At 43.8% G+C, this 26601-nt stretch overlaps 1 protein-coding gene across 1 annotated transcript in view; it reads left to right on the forward strand.

Moving 5' to 3' along the window:
• Window positions 1–5277: 5277 nt before the first annotated feature.
• Window positions 5278–26601, forward strand: part of ADAM12 (ADAM metallopeptidase domain 12) — a 321053-nt gene continuing 299729 nt past the window's right edge. The window contains exons 1-2 of the mRNA XM_017858613.1: window positions 5278–5695; window positions 6865–6962. Coding sequence (XP_017714102.1) covers window positions 5278–5695; window positions 6865–6962 — 516 coding nt within the window. The remainder of the gene's footprint in view (window positions 5696–6864; window positions 6963–26601) is intronic.

A 26601-nucleotide genomic window follows, 5' to 3' on the forward strand; every position in this document is an offset into this window, starting at 1 on the left:
CTGGGACTTGCACCAGTGACTTCAAAACAGGCAGAGGAAGGTGGGATAAGCTTGCTTGCTGAGTCTTCTGGCTCTCTTTCTTCTACCTATTCCTCCTGCCCTGGGACATCAGACTTCAGGGACTGAAGATTTCAGACTCTGGGACTTATACCAGTGGCTTCCCAACCTTTGGCCACAGACTGAAGGCTGCACTGTCGGCTTCCCTGGTTTTGAGGCTTTTGGGCTTTGACGGAGCCACTACCAGCTTCTGTCTTTCCCAGCTTGCAGATGGCCTGTCCTGAGACTTCGCCTTGTAATTGTGTGAGCCAGTTCTTCCTAATAAACTCCCTGTTTTATATACATGTATTCTATTGGTTCTGGAAAACCTGACTAATACACCATGTACACGTTTGCATCCATGATCTCATTTGATCCTCTTGCTGGACCTCTGTGGCAGATGGTGTTCCATAGCTCAGTTCTACTCATCAAGGATCTGAATCACAAGGAACGCAAGTACCTTCCCCAGGATCATTGAGAGTGTGTGGTGGGTGCAGGACGTGTCTTCTGACTCAAAATACTATGCTGCTTCTCCTACATCTGCCTACATCTTCATAGTTCAGCCTGCCAGCATGGTAGCTACAATCTTAGACTCTTGAGAGAAGCTGTGTTCTGTCTTGACATGGTTTTATCAATGTGTTTATGCATGTGTCACTTGGTGTCACCTTCCCAAACCAAGTGTCAGTTTCTCCCTTTCACTTTTCTGCCATCCTGGACCCTTGTAGCCAATGATGCAAAAAATTTTACGTTTTTATTTCAACTTGCTGTTCCTGTGTTTTCTAGAATATGCTGGAGTACTCACAAGGCCCTTTTAGCTGCTTGAGAATCAATTATTTTCACATGCCTCCCTTTTCCTACTCCAGGAAACCCAGTCAGTGACAAGGTTTTAGCTTGCCTGCAGGTACTGCATCTTCTATCTGAGCAAATAGCAATGTCGGAAGAGCAGTGAATGGTAAACGTGCCAACTTTCTGGTATTCAGAGCCCCCAGCGATAACCAGTCATCCCTGAGCCTTTTGATATGTACTGAACTGCTCCAGAATGACATGATTATTCTTGCAAAATTCCGATTACATTTTGAAAGTTATTCTTAGTAGACTTCATTTTTAGAATGATTTTAGAGTCACAGAAAAATTGCAAAGCTTGAACAGATGGTTTCCAGACACTCCACATCCCATTTCCCCTATTCTTAACATCTTACCTTAGTATTGTACATTTGTCACAGTTAGTAAGCCAATATTAGCATAGTTTAAATTAAGTTTATACTTTATTCATTGGTTCTTACTGAGTGTATTTTTTCTGTTGCTCAGTCCCATCCAGGATACCACATTACATTTAGTTGTCGTGTCTCCTTAGGTTCATCTTATCTGTGACAGTACCTCAGACTGTCCTTTTTGTGATGATGTTGACAGTTTTGAGGACTACTGGCTGGTATATTTTAGAATGTACCTCTCTGGGAATTTATCTCATGGTTAGATGGGGGCTGTGAGTTTTGAAGGAGAAGATCACAGATGGAAGCGTCACTATCATCACATCACGTCAAGGGCCGTACCATCCACAGGACTTATCACTGTTGATGTTGACCTTGACCGTCTGGCTAAAGCAGGGTTTGTCAGGTTTCTCCATTATAAAGCAACTCTTTTCAGCTTAACTTTTGCCACTGGTTCTTTTGCGGATCCTTCACTTATGTTATTTTAAAATTGCATCACTAATTTACATGTAGGGAGCATGCAGCTAACATGAAAGAACTATATCATTATTTGGTTAAGATGGAAAATGTGAATCTGAACCAAGGAAATCTTGCTGTTGTTTATCGGAGCATCACCAACATATTGCCCTGAGACAAGGAGCTGCTCAGTTCTGTAAGATTTTCTTTAGGTCTCGGATATTCAGGGGCTAAAAAAAATTGCTTAATCAGTTTCCGAAACCTTGTCCCTGGCTTCTTCGCAAAGGGCCACCTCAACTTTTGCTTTCACTTAGATTTTCGAAATAATGTTTATCTTGATTCTACTTTTTGCATCTCAGATTGATTCTCCATTTTAAAGTTCACGTAGGTGTTGATAATGGTTTCCCTTTCGAACCAGAACTCCAGGTGTGATATTTAAGTTTCTCTTGACTAATGAGCTCATCTGTTTGTTTCCTCAGTGGCCCACTGGGTGGCTTAGGGCGACTCCCACTGGCACCCACTTACACACTGGCATTTCCAAGCAATCAGTGTGGAGCTGTGATTTTCACACCAATAGTGTGGTTTGGTTAAACAGACACCACCTCAAAGTCTAGAAACTTGGATTCTGATATCTGAGACTGGTTTCATGCATTCAGCTTTTCAAATCCCTTTACTATGTTGACTTATTTGAGCTTCCTTAACCTAATGAGAATCTTAGAGGAGAGAGTACAGTTTTCATTTTGTAGAGGGTAGAGCCTCAGATGTCAGACTTTGACAAATGGAAATAAATCAAGGAGGAGTCAGGACCAGGGCTGGGTTTTGTGGCTCCAAGACGTCTCCTCTTCACTGTGTGTGTCTTAGAGCTACTGCATCAGTCTCCACCTCTTGTGAAATGAAGCTTGCGGGTGTGGGCATCAGGGTGGTGTGGACTTGGTTAGCCTTTCCTGTTTCCCTTCATAAGCTACCAAAGGAAGGTTGGCTAGAGCAAGGATGGGGCAGGACTCATGCAGGCAGCCAGCCTCTGGGTGACGTGAGGGGAAGGTCTGGAGCACTTTGAGAGGTTTCTTCTTTGCCTGCTTTCCCATAACCTTAAAAACTGTCATTGCAATCTTGACCAGCCTGAATCAGATCTGAAAATGACAAACTCAGATGAGGAGACAAGCAAAGCGGGCACACACTTCCCATGCACAGGCACACACTTCCCATGGGAAAGCACAGCTGATGATCACAGCAGATAACCATCAGAGATGAGCAATCTAATATGTGTTCTTCCACTCTGAGGCTGAAGCAAACTGGCCATTTTATCAAAACTGCAAGCAGTGTGTCAGGTTACCCAGTGGCAAAAAAGCTGGAACTTCCTGCCCAGTATAATCTATCCACATTTCTTATTTAGGTAACTATGAGTTCTATTGATGCCCGAATATATATTATGAAAAATAAAATATATGCAAACTGTGTATTTTATAGGGTCATATTTTTTCCCCAGGTTTCTTGGGCTTGAATGTATCCATCATTCAGCTCCCGCGTTTATAATTTATCAATAAGATCACTCTATTAAATATATTCTGATGCCTCACAGCTGTGTATAATTTATTCTGTCTATCCGAGCAGTAGAAATAAAATTTTTATTTGCATCATCTAAAGGAAATACCAATGTATAAATACATAAGAAAAGCTCATAAGAAACGGTCTTCTGACTACAGATACTGCTGAGGGGATGTTGTGCAGCCAATTAAAAAGCTGAGAGATGGCTTCATTATCCATGTACATAGATAATAAATACTGTACTCAGCAAATAGTGCAGTTACTCAATTTATCAAAAAGGTTGCACCACATTCTACAAGGCTGCCATAGCCTGCTTCTAAATTCTCCTTCGAATGTTTGGAAATAAAGCCTCTTCAAGGAAAACATATTTGCCAAAAAGGGCTCCTTTTGGATTAAGATACTGGAGTATGTAGGTGAAACAGGAAATGTTTCAGTGGTTGGAATATTTTGCCTTCAGGAAACTAAATAACTGTGTCTTTCTCAGCCACTAAGAGCCTTGGAAGAAACAGTCCAGAGGATGGAAGATGTTCTTTACACTTGGTTTCTATAGCCTCACCCTGATTATCCAACAGGAGGCCCCACCAACACCTCCTGAACTTCCCCAAAGTCAAGATGTGGAGTTGCTGCCTCTCCTACATCTCTCCCTGCAGGAGCACCTGCAAACAGTTCAACTAGAAGACCCGGATTTCACGCATTATCTCCTTCCTCCTCACACATACAGCTTCTCAAGGAAAGTCTATTAAGTGCAAAGACTTTTCCTGCAGGCATCTGAGGCCTGGGTGAAAACTTTCCAGGTCTTTTGGTAGTGTGGCTGGAATACCCATGGCAACCATCCCATCCTCCCCATTGCTGAGATTGGGTTGGGGGTGATACAGGATTCTAGTTTTAGAACTCTTTCTCTGCCCAATTTAACAGACCCTTGGCAATAGGATTGGTTTGTGGTTACTCAGTTTCACAATTCACTTGTGTTGGAAACTCAGCACTGCCAGGAGTACCTTATAATTAAATTGGTTTGTTTATGTGGAGGATATTTTAAAATGCTCGTGATCACTTTCTTGACAGTTTTAGCTGACTTTCCAAAGACTACACCAATGTCCATAGTAACTTGCCCATGGTGTGGTTTTCGGCAGGTGAAGGGAAAGTTCAGATGCGTCTCCAGTTTTCACCCTGTAATTGCTAGTATTTTAAAGCTGCCTTAATCCAATTCCAATAACATGACAGCTGTCTTATAAGTTCAGTTAATTGCACTCTGTAGTCGGCCTCTGCAGGAGCTGTATAGCTGGATCAGAACTCACTTTGTTTCTTTGCATTCCAATGTGTGAATCCCATGAGGTCTTGAGCAAGAGACCCAGGTCTTGGCAAAGCTTCGAGAAAGGTGCCTTGAAACTGGCCCATGTGCCCCTCACACATCATGTGATTTCCCTCAGGCTCACCACACTCTGCCTTATTTTATGGAAAAGGAAAGTCTTGCGCTCCCTCTGCTGCTGTCTGTCCTCTTGGCTATATGTGGAGCTGGAGGCTTCTCATTGTCAGTTCTCAACTTATAAGGTCCCCATTCCTAACAAAAAAGGGGGACTCTCCTGGCCTGTTCTTCAGAAGTACCATCCCCAGCCATTCTGCTGTCTCCCTGGTTTTCTTCTTAATTTTTTAGGTTTGAAATAATGTTTGATTTACAGGCAGGTTACGGTTTTAACAGAGTTGCTGTAGTCCTGCTGTTTCACACATGTGTTGCTCTCTGAAATGGTCTTGTTTCCATCGTTTCTCTCCCAGTACAAGAATGCAAGTCCTGAGGGTAGCTTTCTCTACGTCACCCTCTGAAATGCACAGGATGAGATGAGGGTGTCAGCAGTATAGACAGAGGGAGCTGGCTCACTTTGGGGCTGCTGGCATGAAGAAGAAAGAATGGGCTTTTTTAACAGAAGGCATCAGATCTAGAGTCACTGACAAGAGTGCCTGTCACCAGGTAGAGAGTTGAATACTCGGTGAATGGTGAGTAAACGTGAGACGCAACTGGACCGCGGCCCTGCAGCTGATGTGTGGTAGAGCTGGTGCTGCTGCGGGGTGCGTCTTCCTCCAAAGCCTGCGCTATTCTGCCTTTGAGCACATGGAAGACCTGGGCTCAAGTGACAGGAGGAGGGAGACACACTTACTCAAGATCTCCATGGTGCCAGTGGTTGCACCCCTGCAGCCAGGAGAAGGACTTCTGATGCCTCCCATTCAGAGAGTCGACTCTTCACCTCCAGGCAGCCCTCCACAGATGTCACAGATGTCGCCATCAGAGCCACCACGTCTGCTTGCTCCACCAGAACCCTTCTTGCTTGAATGCAAGTTCATCCCTGAAGACTCAGCCCATCCCCACACTGAAGATGACATGTCCTGGGCCCATAGTCCCCTCCCTCCTTCCTTCCCCATGCGACCGAGGGGCGCAGCTCAGCCCTCTCCCATTGGCTGTATTTTGGACTTTCAGTTCATTCCTTTTCCTTGTCCCCTTGGTCCTCAGCACCTGAGAGTTTTAAATGTTCTGTGACCAGCTTGAGAATTTCTCAGAGGCTGTTTCAGACAGTGACTACGCGAGTAGTAATCCTTTGGTAACCTGAATATAACTGCAGACTTCCACATTGAGCATGATAAAATGGTGTGGATTTAAAAGTATTTGGGGAACTGTAAAATGTCTAGGATTAAAATTTCAATACCATTTGTGCCCAATAAATGTGAACTCTTTAGTAACTTAAAACTGTGCTATTATGACTCAGGTCTGAAAATTATGAGTCCTGCTTGAAGAAATGGGAATAACATGTGAGGGAATCTGGTCCCATCCTTCACCTTGAGGGATATGCTATGGTCAAACTAAATAGCAGGAGCATGACCTCATAGGAGAGCAAGCCCAGAGAAATTAGCGTATTTGTTGAGAAAGTGATACACCCTCCAGAAGAGAAAAATGTTATACTTTCCATTAGGATTGTTTATGGAAATGGGGCTAAATTGAACCTGTGTCGGTATATTAACTGGTTCAACAGACAGGACCCCAAGAAACAAGATCGTATAATAGTTTATTGAATGACTTGATTTTTTTAAAACATAAACCAGTCTAGTCAGTCTGAACTGGAAAATTAATTTTGTCTATAGAATCACTTACTAAAGCATATAAAATTAGACTCCGTAAGTGCAGAGAGGAGAATTGGCATTATGTTTAACAGATTCGCTGGGACTTAAATAAATGGATTTAGTCTTAATACAGCTAAAGCCTTGCGACTTTTAATACAGAGCAGATCTTAAATAAGTATCAATTCATCATTTCAAAAAAGTCACTTTTGCATTTTTGTTGCTTGTCTAAGGACTGAATTATATATCTTGTCTATGATAATACCCCAGCACATGTTATAGGCCTTGAAGGAACAAATTAATTAACTTTTGTTTTCTTTAAGTTACAAAATTTTCATGGTTAGATTGACAGAGAATTCAGCAGTTTTAACACTTATCATGACTTAATGGGTTCTAGTGTTTCCCTGGGCTTATTTAACTTCCACATATTTTCACTGTGTCATTTATGTAATAAGCTTCTGATGCCAAACTTTTCCTGACTAGAGTGAAATATGGGGCTATTTTCCTTTTGATTCAGGGGTGAGCTTATGGGACCAAGGAGGAGCTGATGAAGTTGTCAGTGTCTCTGTTCGGAGTGGAGACCTCTGGATCCCAGTGAAGAGCTTCGACTCCAGGGTGAGTTCCTTTCCTTCTTCTCTCAGCTTTGAGACTGCCAAAGCTTTTAAATCACATTAGCTACTTTGGTATTCTTTCATTCAAGGGTTGCCTCTACTCACTTTAATGCTAACTCTGTCCTTATAGAATGGAAGCTTTATTCTTAAGAAGATAAAATGTAAACCAATTTTGATGTGACAGTGCTGATGAGGGATCCAACATTATTTGCATCTACTGAAAATTAGTTTTTGAACAAAAACCAGGGGTTACAATCCCAGATACACAACTTCCCTGTTCAGTTTAACTGAATGAATGATGGGCATTTTTCTATATTTATGTCTATTTAATTAACACTGATTTCCTTGGATTGATTATTGCTAGAAATATATTTATGCAACTTAAAAACCCACTTGTCATGAGTTTTAATGCAGTCTAAACTTTGTTTACTTTGACATGTTTCATTTGAGCCTTTTATGATGTAAAAGAATAATATAAAATGATTGAAATAATAGTGATTAAATTTAATATCTTGGTGCGTTTTATCTGCTAAACTGACATGACTTTCTTAAATTTCAGTGCTTGTAGAAACAGTTGGAAAGTGATAAAAATCTGTGGAAATATGAACTCTTTGAAGAGATCATACAGATGGCTTGGTCCTTGTATTATATAGAACTATTTTAGATCATTTTCATAATAGAAAGCAGATTTTTTGAAGAGCAGTTGAGATTGCGAACATCCGCTGTCACTTTCTGGAATGGTTGCAGTGGGCCACCTTTATGTGAGTAATGATAAGGTGATTTCCATCTAGGGAACTTACCTTGGAAACTGAGCTTTTAGAAAGATTGGTGGTTTGATTAAAAGACCCAAATGCCAAATGTGCACGTATTTCTAACGTTGTTTCACAGACATTGTTGCAAATTGAATATACAAGGTACAAGTCAAGTATAGTGGTGTTGATATTTTCTGGAAGGAAAACTTAAGATATTAAAGAAAATTCCATCATGCTATTGGTCAGCAAAATTAAAAACAACATAATAGATACAGTAAAAGAGGAGTGGGCTTTCGTTATAAAGAAAGTTGATTTAAAATATTTAGAGACATGAATAATAGAAAAAGATGGAATAATCTAAAGTTTCTTGGATGATGGGAGCCATTATATAGACTTTCCCTGGGGGTAGAGTTGCCAGATTTAGCAAGTTAGAAGTACAGAATGCCTGGTTAAATTTGGATTTCAAATAAACAATGTATTTAATTTTAGTGTAAATAGGTCTCATGCAGTATTTGGGACATACTTTCATTTTTAACCTATGTGTTGCTTATCTGAAATGCCAATTTAACTGGATGTGTCCTGTGTTGTGTCTGGCAACCTTCCTGGAGCGGATCAGAGGGACAAGCTGCTGAGGGCTATGGGCCTGCCCCTGGGGTGGACCAGTTCAGGTCTTCTCTGGTTTGTGACCCCCCAGCTTCCTCCTTGCTACCCGCCACCCACCTGGCAGACATCACAAGGCGTGTTGGAGGAGGAACTGGCACATCTACTGCTGGCCAAGCTTACCGCCTGATAATTGTGGATCACAAGCATCATCTTTCAGAAAACTAGGAAAAACCATGATTATTAGGTAGCTGTCCCAACTCTTCTGAGTTTCTGCCTCCAGAGTGAGAGCCCTGTGGGTGACAGGCATATGCCCACTGCACTAAAAGAATTCCAGGTGAGTGACATTATGTAGGGGCATGACGACCTAGGTGAGTTGGGGACAGCATTTTGTTGTAACGCCAGTGGGCTCATCTCAACATATAGTTTATGGCATCAGTGTATGGCCATAAAATTACAGTGTGTACTCATATTTGGTGGGTAACCCCGAAAGCTTGTGTGAGAAGTGGTGCATGTCAATGTCTGTTATGTGTGTGTACCTGTTTGCAGGAGCTCCCCATAGGGAGGACGTGTATACATGCTGTGGGAATAGGCATTCTGGCCAAAGGTGTGTATGTGTGTATCTGTCCTCATTATCAGTAAGTCAAGATTTTCATTTTGAACTGAATCATTCAGTGTATCTTCAGTATGTAAAGCATACTCACATTAAGAATATTTTTTGCAGAACAGCGGTGCCTGCTGTACCTCAGAATATAGACTTTTAGATTTGCTTCTCACTCCCTGCCTCTTTCTGTTTGGCCAGTTTTTAACCGAGCACCTATTATGTGCCAGGTGCTAGGCATACAGCCAATGCAGAAGGCAGGCACGCTTTCTGCCACCTGCAGCTTACATTGCAGTAAGGGAAACATAATTAAATAAATTCACATTGTGATAATTGTTAAGAAAAAAACAACAAAGTATTCTAGGGGCCAGGAGAGGAGATGGATTTTGATAGGTTGGCCAGGAAAACCCTTTCTAAGAAGGAAAGGTAATTGTTTCAATAAGTTCTAAAGAACCAGCCATGAGAGGAGCCAGTGTGTAAGAGGCTGGAGGTACAGGGAGGAGGCAGGTGTGTCTAGAGCATGGAAAATAAGACAGACTTGGAGTGATGCGGGAGCAGCAGGGGCCAAGATTCCCCACAGGGCTCCTCCCACGTGTGACCTCACTGTGGAAGGTAGTAGCCTGTAGGAAACAGACATTCCTCCTGAGATGACGACATGAACTGTGGCCTTCTTTCTCTGATAAATATTCTGATTTTTTATGACTTACCAAATCATAACATTAATTTTTTGTGACTCTTTTTCCCCAGAGGTGACATGCAGTGTTCACAACCATATAGCACGTTCCTTATTTATATAGAAATGCCTAGCTTTTTAATTTCTTCTTATTATTTATTTATTTATTTTGGTAGAGATGAGGGAATCAGGGGGTAGGGGATAGGCCTCTTTTGTCACCTCAGCTGGTCTCAAACTTCTGGGCTCAAGCATCCTCCTGTCTCAATCTCCCAAAGTGCTGGGATTATAGGCGTGAACCACTGTGCCCTGCCAGAAATCCCTAGCTCCTAAACATTTTATCAGATGGCCGTGACAAGTCCAGTAAGCCAGAACTGGAAGTTTAGCCAGCAATTTCTGGTTGGGAATGCCATGGGAACCTAAAGACAGGGAGCCTCAAATTCCAAGTCACATCCTTTCTGGCTTTCTTCCAGACAGATTTCCACAATTGTTTTCCTAAAATGAAGATCTAACTCATCATGATTTTCCTTGAAAACCTCTGAGGTATTCCTCACATCCACATCCTAGAGTGTGAAGATAAACTCTAGGTTTGGCATGAAAAGCACATTGCTCTATGACCCAGAGGCACTAACCACGGCCCCACCCCATGGCCCGGGGCTCTGACTGTCCCTCCACTCTCTCCCCATGTGCATTCTTCTTCATCCTATGGTGCCATAGCATGGGGCCACCCCTCATGCCTGTGACCTCAGGCAGCCTGGTCACCTGCCCCGCTGTGCTTTGTCCCAAAGCACTTTGGGCTAAAAAGCGGTAACAAGTTCCTGGGGGTTCAGTCACTCATGCCCAAATCTGGATTATGTGCCTGCTGTGCACCTGGTGCTGGAGCTGCATCCCTGCCCCGAGGGTGGTCAGGAAAGGCCTCTCTGTGGAGGTGACATCTGAGGGTGACCTAAATGACATGAAGAGTGAGCCTGCCATGTGGAGTTCTGGGGAAGAGCATCCAGGCTGAGGAAACAGTGACAGAGGGAGCCAAAGAGGGAGTGTGTAGAGAGATGAGCAGGGCCCTGACAAGGTAGAACAGCTATGGGAAGGTTCCTGGGGGCTTGGGTCAGGGCGTGCAAGTGAGTTTTAACAATGATCTGTGACAGCTGTGCACAGACTACAGTGCAGGGCCCTGAATGGAAATGAGAAGAGCCATGGGGAATCCAGCACAACTGTCCAGGAAGGAGAGGGAGGCGTCCACACTGACCGTGGAGAGCACGAGAAGCGATTGGACTGGAGACGTATTTTGAAGGGAAAGTTTGCTGGACTCACCAGTGGATTCAGGGTGTTAAGGACAACCCCTGTGATTTGGCCCTGGCTATGCAGGTGGCAGGAGCTTCCATCATATACACCCCCAGTGAGAGAGGACCCCCTGTCTAATTTGGTGTTCACCACATCATTGACTTACCGTGTATACTGGTTCTCAGCCTAGCTGCATTTTAGAATCACCCAGAAACTTTTACAAATAACAGTGTTCAACCTCCAGTTGTTGAGATGGCTTAAATGGTTTGGGGCGGGCCCGCACAGATTTTTTTTTTTTTTTTTTTTTTTTTTAAATACTCCCCGGTGATTTTAGTGAGCACCCAAGGCTTAGATCCACTTGGGGAAATTAATGTTGCATCCAGTGCCAGAGTGCTAGTCGAGTCGATTGAGCTGATTTAGGTAAAATTACTGTCACGTTCTCCTTCTCTTTCTCTCTGAATGAGATGTTAGAATGTCCTTTCCAAATCAAGAATCGAGCCATCACCGCCACTGATAATTTAGTGGAAGGAGTAGAGGGACAGGAAAGGATGCCACCTCGTGTGTGTTGGAGAGCTTGCACTTTTGTTCATTGGTTGTTGTCTATAATGTAGGGATAGGCTTATCTGCATTCCCTCCCTCTAAGGGTCATTGTGAGAATGACATGAAACAGTGGCTGTAAAGTATGCTAGAAACTTAACACTACTACAGACATGTAAGGTGACACTAAAACTTTAAAATGTCTTTAGGAACCAAACTCCAATTTCATGTCTTGAAAAAATTAACCACGGAACCAGTGAAGACGGGTCAAAATGTGATTGATCGTGAGATGACCTCACTTGAGCTCAGCCTTGAATACTCCAGGAAATGTCCAATTTCCAGCTTTCCTGAGTGAGAATGAAGTTATAGAAAGAGTATGTGAAATGGAAAATAGAAGGCAAACCCATTAGAACATGAAACCAAAGCTTCCCTTAGCCTATGGCAGGTCTCAAATATCAAATAACAACTAACTAAAATGACAGAGGCACATTCTACTCCGTACATTTCCATGTGCCTTTTTTTTTTACAGCTGAGAAAACGGAGCCCTGCTCTGCCCTCCAACAGCCATCCCCATTCTTTCCTTCACAACCAGACTTCCCAGAAAGGTGGTCCGCGTTCACTGGTTGACCGCCCCGCAGTTCCCTCCCAACCCTTGGTAGCAGCTCCCATTCCCAACATGTCATTGGAACGGCCTTTGCCAAGGTCAGAGATGGCTTCCTAATCTCCAAAGCCAGCATCCACCTTTCACTCTTTATCTTACGTATCTTGACACCCATTCCCTCTCCTCCTCTGAAACCCTCTCTTCTCCTTTTATAGAATGGAGGAAGACTAATGCAGGCAGTGGTAGAGAGGAGAAAGAAAAAGCTCATGTCAGGATACTGGGCCAGGAGAGTTAAGAAGTGTTTCAAACCTTACTATTTCAGGGGAGAAGGAAGATGACAACCCTGTCTTCTAGGGACAATTAAGTGGGAGGCAGAGTCTCCCACTATAAAAGTCTCTCCTATAAAAGGAGGCCCCATTCTCTTGTTTCTTCTCATATGTTTTTGTTCTTGCTTTTCACTCATTTTCCTGGTTCTGTCCCTCACTCTTGGTCTCCTCTGGGTTTCTTTGTGGTCCCCACTTCTGAAGAAGGGTCCCGCTGGCGATGTCCCTCTCACCTGTGACCTCATGGCCTCCTTCCACCTGGGGGCTCGCATGAGTGACAGTGGCAGTGAGAGCCACCACGTGTGGAGTTCCCATTGTGTGAACCGCTGTGTCAGGTGTTACGAGCGACAACTTCGGTTTTGTCATCTAGCATGCGTTGACTTAAAATCCACACCTCTCATTCTGCTTTGACCCCTGAGATCTAATCCTCTGCTTCCAACCAATTATAGGTACCCACAGCTGAAAGTTCCCAATTATGCAAATGTATTGTCCCCCAAGGTAGACTCTGCCTCCCACTTAATTGTCCCTAGAAGATAGGGTTGTCATCTTCCTTCTCCCCTGAAATAGTAAGGTTTGAAACACTTCTTAACTCTCCTGGCCCAGTATCCTGACATGAGCTTTTTCTTTCTCCTCTCTACCACTGCCTGCATTAGTCTTCCTCCATTCTATAAAAGGAGGCAGGGTGCTCTGTCTAAGGCACAGATAGAGCCTGTTCCCTTCCTGCTTTCCAGTCCTTTGGAAGTCCCGGATGACACTTGAATTCAAAGCCAGGCTTCTTAGCATGATGCCCATGGGACTGGGTAGCCTGGGCCATCTGGACTCTAGAGCCCCCACTCCTACATCTTAGCCGTGAAGCTTGTCAGGGCAGCTAGTTGCCTAAATAGGCCATGTTCTTTACCACCATGCTTGCACTATGTTCTATCTCCATGTCCCCCTGACTCCCTCAGTCCTGCTCATTCTTGAAGCACCACTTAAGCACTCATTCTTAAATGGCACCTTATCCACTTAAGCACTCATTCTTAAATGGCACCTTATCTTCTGAAACCCATCCTGCACCCCTGGCCTCCTGGCCAAATTCTTCCTTCCCATACCTTTGTCTTTATAAGTTGTACACATCTCTGTGATGTGCAATCATATCATGCACACATTTAATTCATGCAAATTCAGCCTTGCACATGGTAAAAACAGATGCTGCAAGATGCAACTTAAGTGACATAGGTGATCACATCCCCTTGGATCCCCAAGGAGCATGTGGGCATCTGCTGTTTTCTTGGTTCCTTCTGCCTCTCATGAGGCAAGCTTCTTACTTCCTAAGAGCAGTTCTAGTTCTTTCTGTTGGATATCATGAAATAGCACAACCCCTAAAATAAGCCACCTTAACTGTGCTCAACCCAATAAACAACGCCGCAGTGCTCTGTGGAGAAGAAATGCTGAACCTGTATAAAAGCATGAAAGCTCTGAGGCTTTCGAAGATTAATTTTGACTGTGCCTCAGGTACTACCTCTATCTTCTATATTGGCCTTTGACCCCAACCGTGCATGACTTGGGACTCAGCTCTCTGGCATGATCACACAGTACCATCATTATTAGTTTTTATCTCTGCTTCTGCCAACCAGCCTGTGCCCTCCCTCAGGGCAGCAGCCACAGCTCTGTGCCCTTCCACCTTGGTGCAGTGCTTGGCACAGAGTAGAGTGATTGCAGGATGCTTGTTGACTGACTCTGAAACTTTATCTGTGCCTGGATCCTGAGCCTTGCCCATTTCTGTGAAGAGTTTGCAAAGCACTCTGACTACCATAACTTTTTAGATGTTTCCTGTCTCCTTTTGGCGACTCTGGGTCCTTTAAAATCATCTGGAGGCCGTGTCTAGCTGACAGAATGCTACCTTCTTCACTTTAGTGCTATGTGGTGTCTTACCTGGAACACCTCCCCCAGTGTGGCTCTGTGCCAGGAGCAGTGCTGTTACTCTACATGGGTGGGTTGACATAGTCAGACCTATAGAGAATGATTTTCCTCTTTATCTAAGGGATTATTTAGGTAATTGCAGGAGTTGCTCAGGCTAAACGGTAGCACCTCCAGCTTGGCTGAGCAGGCTCAATAGTTAGCCTTTCGGACTTAGGAAGCATCTATTTTACATTAGCTTCCAAGCCAGCCAATGGTGTTTCCTCTTAAGAATAGAATGACTAAAATACCTACTGTGGAGTAGATCTCCTCATGGGACATGCATAGTGGCTCATGGTTGGAACACAGTTTCCAGACTCTCTGGGTTCCTGGGTATGGTCTATCCCATCCAGCTTCTTACCTTCTGTGGGAACCCCAACCCCACCCTTGGCCTGACAATCCTCATGAAGCTGTATCTGCCACACGGGAGGCTGCTGGAGGCCCCAACTCCTGCACCAGGCCTCATATAACCCACCATTATGGGGAGAGGATTTGGAGAAGTAAAAGCTGGCACCCTCGTATCTTGGCTGAGCTCACCTGTTTCAAGAATCATTGCCATCCATGGTAGGAGAAGAACAGTGGATGTTGGGGCCTGCAGAAATGGATTTGGACTCCCTCTGCCTTGCTGTGTGGCATTGGGCCTGTCGTTAGCCCTTGCTCAGCCTTTGTTTCCTTAGCTGTAAAGGAGATGGTGATGGTGGCCCTGTGACCTGATGCCACGCCCTACACATGCTGGCTACTCAGCAAATGCCAGCCTCTCTCCTGTCCCTCACTGGGTCCTCCTATCACTACCCCAGTGCTGGATAAGCCTTTGCTGTGTGTGGGGGAGAGCACTGGCCTGGGAGTTCCTGGATGTGTAGCAGCATCCCTGCCTCTACCCGACCGATGCCAGTGCCACCTTCTTCCACTCACAGATGTCTCCAGGCATTGCCACGTGGCCCCTGGGGTGCAAAATTGCCACTGGTTGAGAACCACTGCACGGTGAGAAAAGATGAGGAAGGAAAGGAAGCTGGCAGTTACTGGGATCCCCCTCTTGGCCTTGGATGGAGTCAGACTGGGCTTCTGCAGATTTTTCTGGGAAGAACTGAACAGTAAATATGTTCAGCAGCACAGGTCATAATGATACCTGCTGCAGCGACTCAACTGGGTTGTTGTGTAAAAGCAGCCGTAGATAATACGTAAAAGAATGAGCATGGTTGTGTTCCAATAAAACTTACTGGACGTTGAAATTTAAATTTAGTATCATTTTCATGTGTCATGAAAAAATCTTTTTAAACAATTTTAGAACATGAAACCAGTCTTAGCTTGCAGGCTGATCCAAAACAGGCAGTGCATTGGCTTTGCCCAAGGGCCACAGTTTACAGCCTCTGGGCTACATGTTCCGTAGATATCAGCTCACTGGATGCCCTCAGCAGCCCTGCAAGGTGGATGCTGTTGTGCACACTTGCAGATGAGGATGCTGAAGCTCCCCACTCCCCCAGCCCACCCTGAGGTAGACCGTGAAGCGAGAAGACTAGCATCTGGGCCAAGGCCTGTCCGATTTGAAATCCAGTATTCTTTGCATAGTGCTCTGCTACCTTTCAGAAAAATCTTTAACTTTCTTTCCCCTGGGCATCATATCAGGACTGCTTCATAAATCTTGACTCCAGACAGCTGAGGTCACGGTTCAGGGGGCAGACATGGTGAGCACTTGCCAGCGCACTCTTCCTCCCTGCCCATCTTGCCTCCGAGGGAGATCTGGCTTTCTTCAACAAGATGTGATTGTTGCGTCCCAGCTCCCTGCCAGGGTCTTTCCTGTTCACTCCTCCTTTTTGGCCAACACACAAAGAGGAGAAAGCAGGCCAAGGTATTGTACTTGTTTCAACTGTGTCCCTGGCTTAGGGAGCTCTCCTTCAACCAAGGAGGGGCTCTGCGTTTCCAACAACACTCACCACCCACCCGCTTTTTTCTTATGACCTCTTAGCAAGGCCTTAATATCATGCTTTTAAATTGTTTTTATTGAATTGAGTTGTCTTAGATTCTGTACCTTTTCCTTCCCCTACAAGCTTCTGTCATCATCATTAAACTGGGTCCTTTTGAAAAAAAATCATATTTTAAAATAACAAATTTGGATAATGCAGAAGATACCATGATTTACCTTCTTTAGACAGAAATTATAAAATATATTTTTATAATCCTGAGTAATGCTTTTTGTTTGACCAACACGTAGGGCTTATAGTTGCTTGATATTAGGAGAGAAGGAGTTTGATGAATTCTGTTTTCAGTTGTACGTTTGCCCAAGGACGTATGAATGCCTGCTGTCTCTGAGACCCGAGGTCAAGTTCCCAGGAAACAAGGATGAATGGGACCCAATCCTGCCCTTGAGAAGCTCACAGACTGTAAGAGATTTAAATAAGTACTTAGTCAGACATGTGGGATTTTAAAAAATAAACAACTTATTTAAAACAGTTTTGGATTTATTGAAAAATTGCAAGGACACTGCAGAAAATTTTTATATACTGCATACCTTGGTTCCCCATTTCTCACAGTTACCTTTGTGTAGTTCATTTGTGACAATATTTTTTTCTTTTTAAGCCTGAGATTTTTTTAATAAGAGAGAGAACATTCTGGGTATTGAGGTCATTTGGAAGAACGTATAACTTCCAGAAGGGATTAGGATTCTAAAATCTTACTTTAAACTGAAGAGTCTATCTTCCCAAGAGATTTAATGTGTATTAATGTTGCATTTGATAATTTCATGTCACAGGAAAGCTGAGGAAGCCTTCTTCTATGTGTTTACTGTGGAATTTCTCTGAAGTTGCGACATATAACCAGTGAGGACCGTTCCTTAATAATTACTCAATAAGTAGTTGTGATGGCAATGAAGATGTTTTTGTTCAACCAAAATGTAAAGTTTAGATTTTTTTAAAATCCTCCTATTCTTTCCTTAAAAAGTGAGAAACATTTTTGTACCTATCCTGATAGTGCCTGCAACCACATATATAAAATCATATTAACACTTGACTATAGCAAGGTTGCTTGTAGAATGTAACATATAGCTGCATAGAGAGCCCCTGTGGGAAGAATTTCCTTTTGGATGTATTTAACACACTCTTCATGCTCTTGTGTCTTGCATGTGTCCCTGAGAATGTGAGGAAGACATGCATTGTTTGTGGTGTACACTAGTGCTTTACCAGCATTTTTTATTACCACCTCTTAAAGAGAAAAATTAAATGAATTTAAATTTAATTTCTCCCTAACAAGAGAACTCAAACACTAAGGACCAAGATTTTACTGGGTTGTGCTAAGCTAAGCTTTGGAGGGTAACAACCTCTGTAACGTCTAAGAATTTTCATCGCCTTCCTGGTACCAGTTTTGCTCATCCCCATTGAGAATGCATGGTGGGCACCACACGTAAATGGTCAAAAGGAAACACGTGTCTCCCAAGACTGCGTGTATTTAGAGAAATCTGCCCACTGGAGATTTGCGGCAAGGAAGAATAAAAGTCGATTCCCACCCTTCCATCCTCCCAAGATTACTCTTGCTAGATCTTTAAAAATAAGCTTTTATATAAGAACAATTTTTAATATATAAAAAAAATTGCAAAGATAGTATGGTTCTCATGTACCTCACACCAAGTCTCCCCTGTTATTACACTTATCACAATTAACAAGCCCATATCAATGGACTATTATGTGCTCATGTCCGTACCTTATTCCAATTTTCTTAGCTTTGACTCCATGTTCTTTTTCTGACGGTTCATCTAGGAACCCACATCATGTTCAGTGTCGTGTCTCTGAAGGCTCCTCTTGGTTGTGGCTGTTTCTTGGGCCTTCCTTGTTCTTGATGACCTAGACGGTTTTGGGGAGTAGTGATCAGGAGTGGCATAGACTTTCCCTCAGCTGGGATTTTCCAGCGTTTTTCTCATGATGGGACTGGGCTTGTCTGTTGTGGGCAGCAGATCACAGAGGCAAATTCCCTGTCTTGTTACACCATGTCGAGGGGACATACTGTCCATATGTCTTATCTGTGGATGCTTCAGCACCTGGCTGAGGTTGTGTTTGTTGGGTTTCTCCACTTGTAAAGCTCCTTTTTCCCCTTCCCATGCTCTGTTGCCTGGAGGGAGGTCACTGTGCGCATCCCACACTTGAGGAGTGGGTAGTTACGCTGCACCCCTGGAGGGGGAGGTAGCTGCATCCATTATTTGGAATTATCATGCATGTGAGATTTGTCTGTGCTCCCTATTTATGTTTTTAATCATTTAATGACATTAATGTGGTCTCATGGTTATTGATATGGTTTGGCAGTGTCCCCACCCAAATCTCGTTTTGAATTGTAATTCCCACAATCCCCCACATGTTGTGGGAGGGACCTGGTGGGAAGTAATTTAATCACAGAGGCAGGTCTTTCCCGTGCTGTTCTCATGATAGTGAATAAGTCTCATGAGATCTGATGGTTTTTTAAAGGGGAGTTCCCCTGAATATGCTTTCTTGCTTGCCACCATGTAAGTTGTGTCTTGCTTCCCCTTCACCTTCTGCCATGATTGTGAGGCCTCCCCAGCCGTATGGGTCATCTGTGTTAGCAGCATGAGAATAGACTAATACAGATATTTATTTTATACTTTAGAATATAATCCAATACTCTTATTTATTTTATTGCTCAAATTGTTCCTACCTTGGCCATTGAGAGTTCTTTTCATTGGTTCCTGTGTCTCTTTGACATACACCCATGTGTGCATGTGTGAAGGTGTGTGAGAGAGTGTGGGTGTATGAGTGTGTGAGTGTGAATGTTAGTGAGTTTGAATGTGTGTGAAAGTGTGTGTGTTAGAATGTGTGTGAGAGAGTGTGACATTGAGAATGTGTGAGTGTGAATGTCACTGCATGAGTTTGAATGTATGTGAAAGTGTATCTGTGTGTTAGAATGTGTGTATTTGTGTATGACAGAGTGACTCTGGGAGTGTGTGGGTGAGAGAGTGTGAATGTGTGTGAGTTTGTGTGTGAAAGTATATGTGAGTGTGTGGGTGTATGTTAGTGTGTGAGTTTGTGTGGAAGTGTATGTGAATGTGTAAGAATGTGTGAGAGTGTGTGTGAGAGAGATGGTGTAACTGTGAGAGTTGTGTGTGTGTGTGTGTTCTAGCACTTCCTTCCTTTCTGGCACTGCAATCTGCACTGGGTTCATCTGGTATGTTTCCTGTTCCTGTCCTAAAGTCAGCCATTTCTCCACGAGCCCTGATTCCTTGGAGAATGGTATTAGAGACTAGGTACTAGATAGGCTCACTGCTACTGGGCAGTCATTGCTTCTAGGCCCTCTCAGCTGACAGAGCGTGGGAAATACATGTGTATGTTTGCTGTGGGTAGATTATAAAGAAACAGATCTCAAATGCTGGATCATGGCTGAGACACACCCTACCTTTTCACATAATTAATTTAAAATGGCATAAAATTGGGAGGCTGAGGCAGGAGAATTGCTTGAACTCAGGAGGTGGAGGTTGCAGTGAGCCAACATCATGCCACTGCACTCCAGTATGGGTGACAGAGCAAAACTCCATCTTGAAAAATAATAAAATAAAATGGTATAAAAGAAAATATGGCAGGAATTTGGCTCTTTATGGATGTACCTATAGACATAAATAAAATAGCTATGTTCAGTATGTTAAATCAGTTACTGAGAATCAAACCTAATCATTAGGCTCTTTTCCCTGGGGGAAAAAAAAGGTTCTTTAAAAAAATTAATTCCCAACTCTTCAGTATTTGACCTAGCTCTGGCATTTCACATTCCTTGCATTGATCCATGCCTCAAGGCTGCCTTTCTACTAATTACTTGAAATCAAATTGACCTTTTTCTAAAGTTGGCACACAAAAGGTTTCATTCGGGGCATAACGATTGTCATATGCACTTTTACTCAGCAAAGGTACTAAGAGTCTTCTTTTTGCTTAAATCTACTAGTTTTCCAAGCATATTGTTTAAAGATTTGTCAAAATCCCAAAACAGAGTTGGTGAGGGCACAGAGCTACTGAGATCCAGGGTTGTGGATTGGGTCTCTGTTAAGATGTCCTGTTTCCATGGGAGCCATTAGCTTGGCTGTGTTCCTCAGCATCACCTGGCAGGTCCCACCCCAGAGGTGTCTCAGGAAGGACTCCTCAGAAGGGCCGTGGGTAGATTCATCAATTGCAGAAACATCACAGGTACAGCACTTCCCATCATTGACAGACTCGCAGCGATGTTTCTGTATATGTAGGCAACGTAGTTTACCTCCATGTTTCTCAAACTTCAGTCACCCAGGTCCCACCAGTGTGAATTTAATCTAATTATAAAAGCAATCACACCATTAATATTATAGCTTATCATATTAATAGCTTATACATGCTTGAAGTACTTACGGTTTTTTTTTCTCAAACGCATAAAACTGATTAAAAGGAAGTGTGTTGTATACCTCTTAAAATGTATTTGTCTATCATGGGGGAACACATTATACCACTTGCAAAATGCTATTTTAGCTGTTGTGGACTTTTAACAATTTCTTTTGTTTTTATTTTTTGAGATAGGGTCTCACTCTGTCACCAAGGCTGGAGTACGGTGGCACAATCAGTGCACCATCATACCTGGCTAATTTTAAAAATTATTTTTTGTAGAGATAGGGTTTTGCTATGTTGCTGAGGCTGGTCTCAAACTCCTGAGCTCAAGCTATCCACCTGCCTCAGCCTCCCAAAGTGCTGAGATAACAGTCATGAACCACCATGCCCAACCAGTTTCTTTAATTTTTCCACCTTGAATACCTCATCAGGTGTATTTTTTCATCAATTTATATGTATAGCCATGTAAACTGAGCCCTGCACAACTTGGGGCTTAGAGTTGAGTGGCTCTAAACCTGCTCAGCTGCTGAGGGTGGAGGCCCTGTGTAGGATACTATTGGATGGAATTATCTCCATGAGTTTTGACTTAACACTTTTGAGAGGGAAGAAGTTACTGATTAGATATTACCCTGCTTTTCTGTTGAGTCCTTTCTGTATATTCATTTAATCAACACATATTTATCGAGAATCCTTCATGTGCCAGGCCCTGTGCTAAGTGATAAAGATACTTTGCCCTTTTAAAAATTGCATTAAAACTGGCCATTTCATTTCAGAGCTACTTTGCAACTTGCTCAAACAGAACTCTTGGAAATGTTAACTCCTCCTGCAGTACAAACGTAAGGAAGAGTTAAGAACCCACCAGGGGTAGAAAATTCTATCATATCACCTTTGAAATCTATCTCCTTCTTTTATAGTTCAAAACAATACCATGGGGGCATATAATCTCTGGTCGTGCCTATTCAGCTAATAGGAATGTGTTTGCGTTGCCAAAAGTTATTGCTGGTTTTAGTGTTCCTTGACACAGGCAAATCTCCTAAGTGGACTTCGTGGGAATGCATCAGATCTCTGGGAGCTGTAGGACAGCCAGACACTAGCTGCCCATGTCTCTGGCTTTGCTTATAAGGAGCATTGAGAGTGGGCATTTGCTGTCCTGCGATTTTCATATCTGGATCTGCTGTGGAAAAGTGAAGATTCACAGATCTGCAGACACCCTTGCCTTGCAGTTTTAAGTAAAAAGAGAAGGGAGCTTTTTGAGGTTGATCTCCAGAATGGTCTCGGTGGAGCTCCAGAGACTGAGTTTTCCAGCCTGCTGTTTCATTGGCAGGTACTGAGCCTCGTCTGGTTCAGTCTGGAAGTGTTTCTGGGAATGCAGCTGCCATGGGAAACGCCTGTGATGGGCAAAACACAAACTGGTCATCCTCCCAGTTCCAAGGATTAAACTAATATTCTGATTTTTATGCCACATACTTCAGTTGCCCAGACAGGGTTAGAAGGAGCCATCAGTTGGAAAGGACAGAAACAGTGTCCTTAAATCAAATACAAAAGATTGGATGCATTTTTGTTGGTTATAACAGACAGGAACACAGAGACGTTCTTTTGGCTCCAGCAGGCATTACGAGGAAAGAGCTGGCGAGCAGAGTTGGCAGGTGGGGAAATGAGTTGGAGAAGCTTTAAAGATCTTTTCCTACAAAATAAATGTCCAGAAGCTGTGGAAACGTACCTCTTTAGTTAAGTAAATACCCTCAAAGACAACACACGTACATTTTTCAGTGAAAGCTGACCAGCTACAACTGCCATGTTTTCAGATTCCAAGAATTTCAGCACACATAGAATTGGCCTATCATGCTCATTAACCTCAGAGCAACTCCTTTCAAGAAGTTCCTGCAGCCATGATGGCAAATGAGTTTAACTGTTTCATTTTAAGTGCAATGACTTGGAGCGGCATGCTTACTGTTTCCTTGCCCTGCATCTCAGGCTCAAATGAGAAGGAACGTTAATTACCTTACCAGTCCTAGCTTCTGTACAAACTGGTGCTGAAACCCCCACTTCTCCCTTTCCTTCCATAGAAAGCCTCATAGCAGGGGTTTTGGACGAGGCTCTGCATTGACTGTGCTCTGAGAGGCAAATTGCAGTCCTCTGTTTATGTTTGCGAGTGACTATTAAGTATCTATTCCAGCTAGATTTTGGGTTGGGGTGAGGAGTTTTCAGATTAAATGAGGCCCTGAATGTCATGCTAGGGGCTTGACTTCAATTCTGAAGACAATGGGGAGCCATTGAAAGTTTCTGAGTAGTCAAGTGACATTTTGGGGGTGTAATTTTAGAAGAGGTTTGAAAATAGAGTATTATTGAAAACTTTATATAAACAATGGACTCTCAGGCAAATCTTTTTTTCCTGAAAATGTCCATGTTGTATCTCTTGATTGATTTGAGTGTGTCTCATTTATGAATGGAGGGTGCTCCCAAAATTTGTCCCAAATTCAAAGCAGAACTTGTTAACATGTGGCCCCGTTGAGGTGATGTTCCAAAGGGCAGCCAGACCTTGGCCTGCAGCCCTAATGCTCCCTATGCCCTACTCTGTCTGCATTGAAACTCCCTTTGGAGCACCTCCCTCACACCATATCCTCACCCCACAGCATCCCCAGCTGGTTTCTGCTCTACCCCACCTGGGACATCAGGTCTCCTCTCTAGCAATCAAGCTGGCTATTTTTCCCATGGCTGTGGGACTTGGATCCGTGTCCTTCTCTCCAAGCTTGCTTCCTGCCCCACCCTCAGCAGTCCTCAGGCCACGCTGCTCCTGCCAGCCAGCGCAGGTCAATGGTGATAGCCTCATCTTCCACACCTGGCTTCTCATCTTGTTCCTGACTTGGTTCCTCCTCTGTCTTTTGTCCAGGAGAGCCCTGGGAACCTCCTTGGGAATGCCTGTTCCTGACCTCCGTCCATGAGTGCCTACAGCACCCCATCTAGTTGCATGGTGGATGAGTCCCTTCTTGTCTCTGCCTTAAAACTACCCTTCCTTACGGAAGCCTTCCTTCCATCATTATTTCATTTAAACAGATGCTCACTCAGTTGGTTGCTATAATTATTCTTTGTTTCTTCCACACTCTGCCTCACCATTTTCTTTATCTGTTTATATCCTCATTTAATGTCTGCCTTTCAGCCTTAACTCTCCATCCCATAAGGAGAGAGACTTATCTTTTTTATTCACCACTTTTTCCTAGAGTTCACACAGAAGCTTCTGTGATGAATACCAGTGATATGTGTGTAGGTGGATAGATGGGTGGGTGGGAAGACAGACAGACAGATGGATGGATGGACGGATGGATGGATAGATGGATGGATAGATGGACAGATGGATGGATGGGGCTCACACTTTGAAATAGATGGTGTTGATGAGGTGTATGTATTCTCTTCCACCCTTTTATGTGGTCATCTTATATGTCTGGCTTATTCCTTTTAAGATCTTAAAATGTTCTTCTGTTTCCCAGGTGAGAGACTTTGACCCCATACTTTGCATTTTCAAAGTTGAATTCAAGGGCTTTGTGATAGCCAGCTTCCAAGGTGATCCTTGCCCTTCCAAGGCCCTCTGCTTTGTGAGGCAGGGTTGGTTTGGGTCACCAATAGAAGAAAGCAGAAGTGTGTGATCTTGAGGTTAAGTCATAAGAGACATAATACTTTTTACCTGGGTTTCTTGGCCCTCTCAACTGGTGGGAGAAGCCAGCTGCTGAGCCGCGAAGATACTTAAACAGCCCGATGGAGATGCCGTGTGGAGAGCCGACAGCCAGCGCTGACTTGCCAGGCATGCTAGGGTGCCATCTTGCAATGGGTCCTTTCATCCCAACCAAGCTGCAGGCTCAGGTGGCAACTGCACCCTTATGAGAGACCCTCAGGCTGGGGTCTTCCAGCCAAGCTGCTCTGCATTTCTGCTCCAAAGAAACTGTAAGGAAAGTAGCAACGTGTGCTGTAGTCTCTTCATCTGAACCACCATGGCTAATTTATGCAAGTAAGTAATAATGTCTTACTGAAAAGTAAAAGAAGAAACTGCAAAATCTGAAGACTTGACCATAAATACCTGTTAGCTTTGGTGGTGTGGCTCACATATGTTCACGTGCATACATGGCTGTGATGAGAGGGCATCATTCCTGATTTGTCAGTGCCTAAGATGTGCTGGTGTCCACGGGTTTTATGGCACCATTGTCTAATAAGAGAAGAGAAGGGAGTTGCTTGTTGCTGAAGAAGGGCAAAGTCTACAACATAAGGAGTATTTAATAAAGCCAGCCACAATCTTGATGTCGTGTTTGGCTTCGTGTTTAGGTTTAATTACAACAAATTCAGATTTAGAACCTAAGAAGAAACTTCTGCCTGTTTATGTTCTCCTCCTCCTTGAAGGCTCCCCACAGGCCTGCCTCCTCCCTGAAGCTTTCCCTGACCATGCAGACTCCACTGACCACAGGGTATCCACATCCCATTAACCACATAGTCAGGACTGTCCAGCCACACACAGCGTTTCTCCTTTTGTGTTTGGTTTGTTGAAGGGAGACAACTATCTAAATTAAGTCACATTCATCCAGAGGCACAGCTGGGTTCTCACTTCAGGACTTGCCATTCTGGAGCTCGCAGAGGACAGAACGCAGGTGTTGAAGAGAGGAGGAGCAGGTGTGCCTAGAAGGCCCTGCTCTTTGGTTCCCTCTGCACCTGTCTTGTGGCCCCCACTGGTGCTCTGCCATGGGTTTCTCACAGCCTCTCTCACATCATCTCATTGCAGCTGTTGACAGAAAATGCAAACCGTGGCCTTGACGCTTACACTTCACTTCCGGTCACGAGACATGGGGTTTTTTTGTTTGTTTGTTTTTTTGTTTTTTCCACACCAACCCATTCTCCAACTTTGGACACCAGTTGAGTGACCTACAGTTCAATTATGATGCTGACTACCTGGAGTCAGCACAGACCGCACAGGTGAAGGGTTCCATCCCACAAGATGCCCCACTTCAAATGCCAGTTGCAATCCCCAGGTGACCCACACTTTGCTCGCACTTGGCTACAAGTGAAGGAGTCCCATGACCCCCTTGTCAGGCTTAATTTGCTGTAATGACTCTGGACTCACTTATTTACTTAGTCTTGCTACTTTATTATAAAATATATGGTAAAGGACACTGATGAGCAGCCAGATGAAGAGGTGCGTATAGAGCATGGTCTGGAGGGTCCTGAGTGCGGGAGCTCCTGTCCCCGTGGAGTTGTGGTACACCACCCTCCTGGCACGTGGGTGTGTTCACCACTCCGAAAACTGAATCTCCTCTTTTCAGGATGTTTGTGGAGGCTTCATCACTTCGGCATTATCGATTTTTAACTCCAGCTCCAGCTTCTCTCCCCTCCCCAGAGGATGGGGGTGGGCTGGAAGTTCCCAGCTTCTAATTATGGCTCAGTCTTTCTGGTGACCAGCCCCCATCCAGGAGCTCACCAAGAGTCACCTTATTAGAACAAAAGACATTCTTGTCACCCAAGAAATTACAGGGGTTTTAGAAGTTCTGTTCCGGGAACAGGAGACAGAGACCAGATACATGTTCCTTATGTCACAGAGGTCTCAACGGCTCTGCCAGTGCTTTGCCCTAAGCACTGTGCTACTTTTTTATAACTGTTTTTTGGAGATTAGGTTTAGAGGGAATTATTTTCCTCTCCCAGGTTTTTCTTCCCACTCCAGCCCCAGTTATACTTCTGTATTTATTCAGCAAACATGGGTGGAAAGTGGCATTGCCAAATAAAATGCAGGATGCCCGGTTAAATTTAAATTTCAGAAAAACAATGAGGAGTCTCTGAGTATATCTCATGCAGCTTGTGTCCATGCAGGTGTGTATGTGTGTATTTGTGTGTATGTATAATGAGGAAGACCCATAACCCACTGAAAAGGTGGGTGGGAGACTTAGTATTAGCTGAGCTCAGAGGTGGCATCCTAGAGATTTTCCCTGCAACCACCCTTAATGAAGACTGGCATTCTCTAAAGGCAGGAACTTCTT

This window comes from Rhinopithecus bieti, unplaced genomic scaffold, assembly GCF_001698545.2.
Source record: "Rhinopithecus bieti isolate Rb0 unplaced genomic scaffold, ASM169854v2 scaffold_42745, whole genome shotgun sequence".
In the NCBI taxonomy this organism is placed as follows: domain Eukaryota; kingdom Metazoa; phylum Chordata; class Mammalia; order Primates; family Cercopithecidae; genus Rhinopithecus; species Rhinopithecus bieti.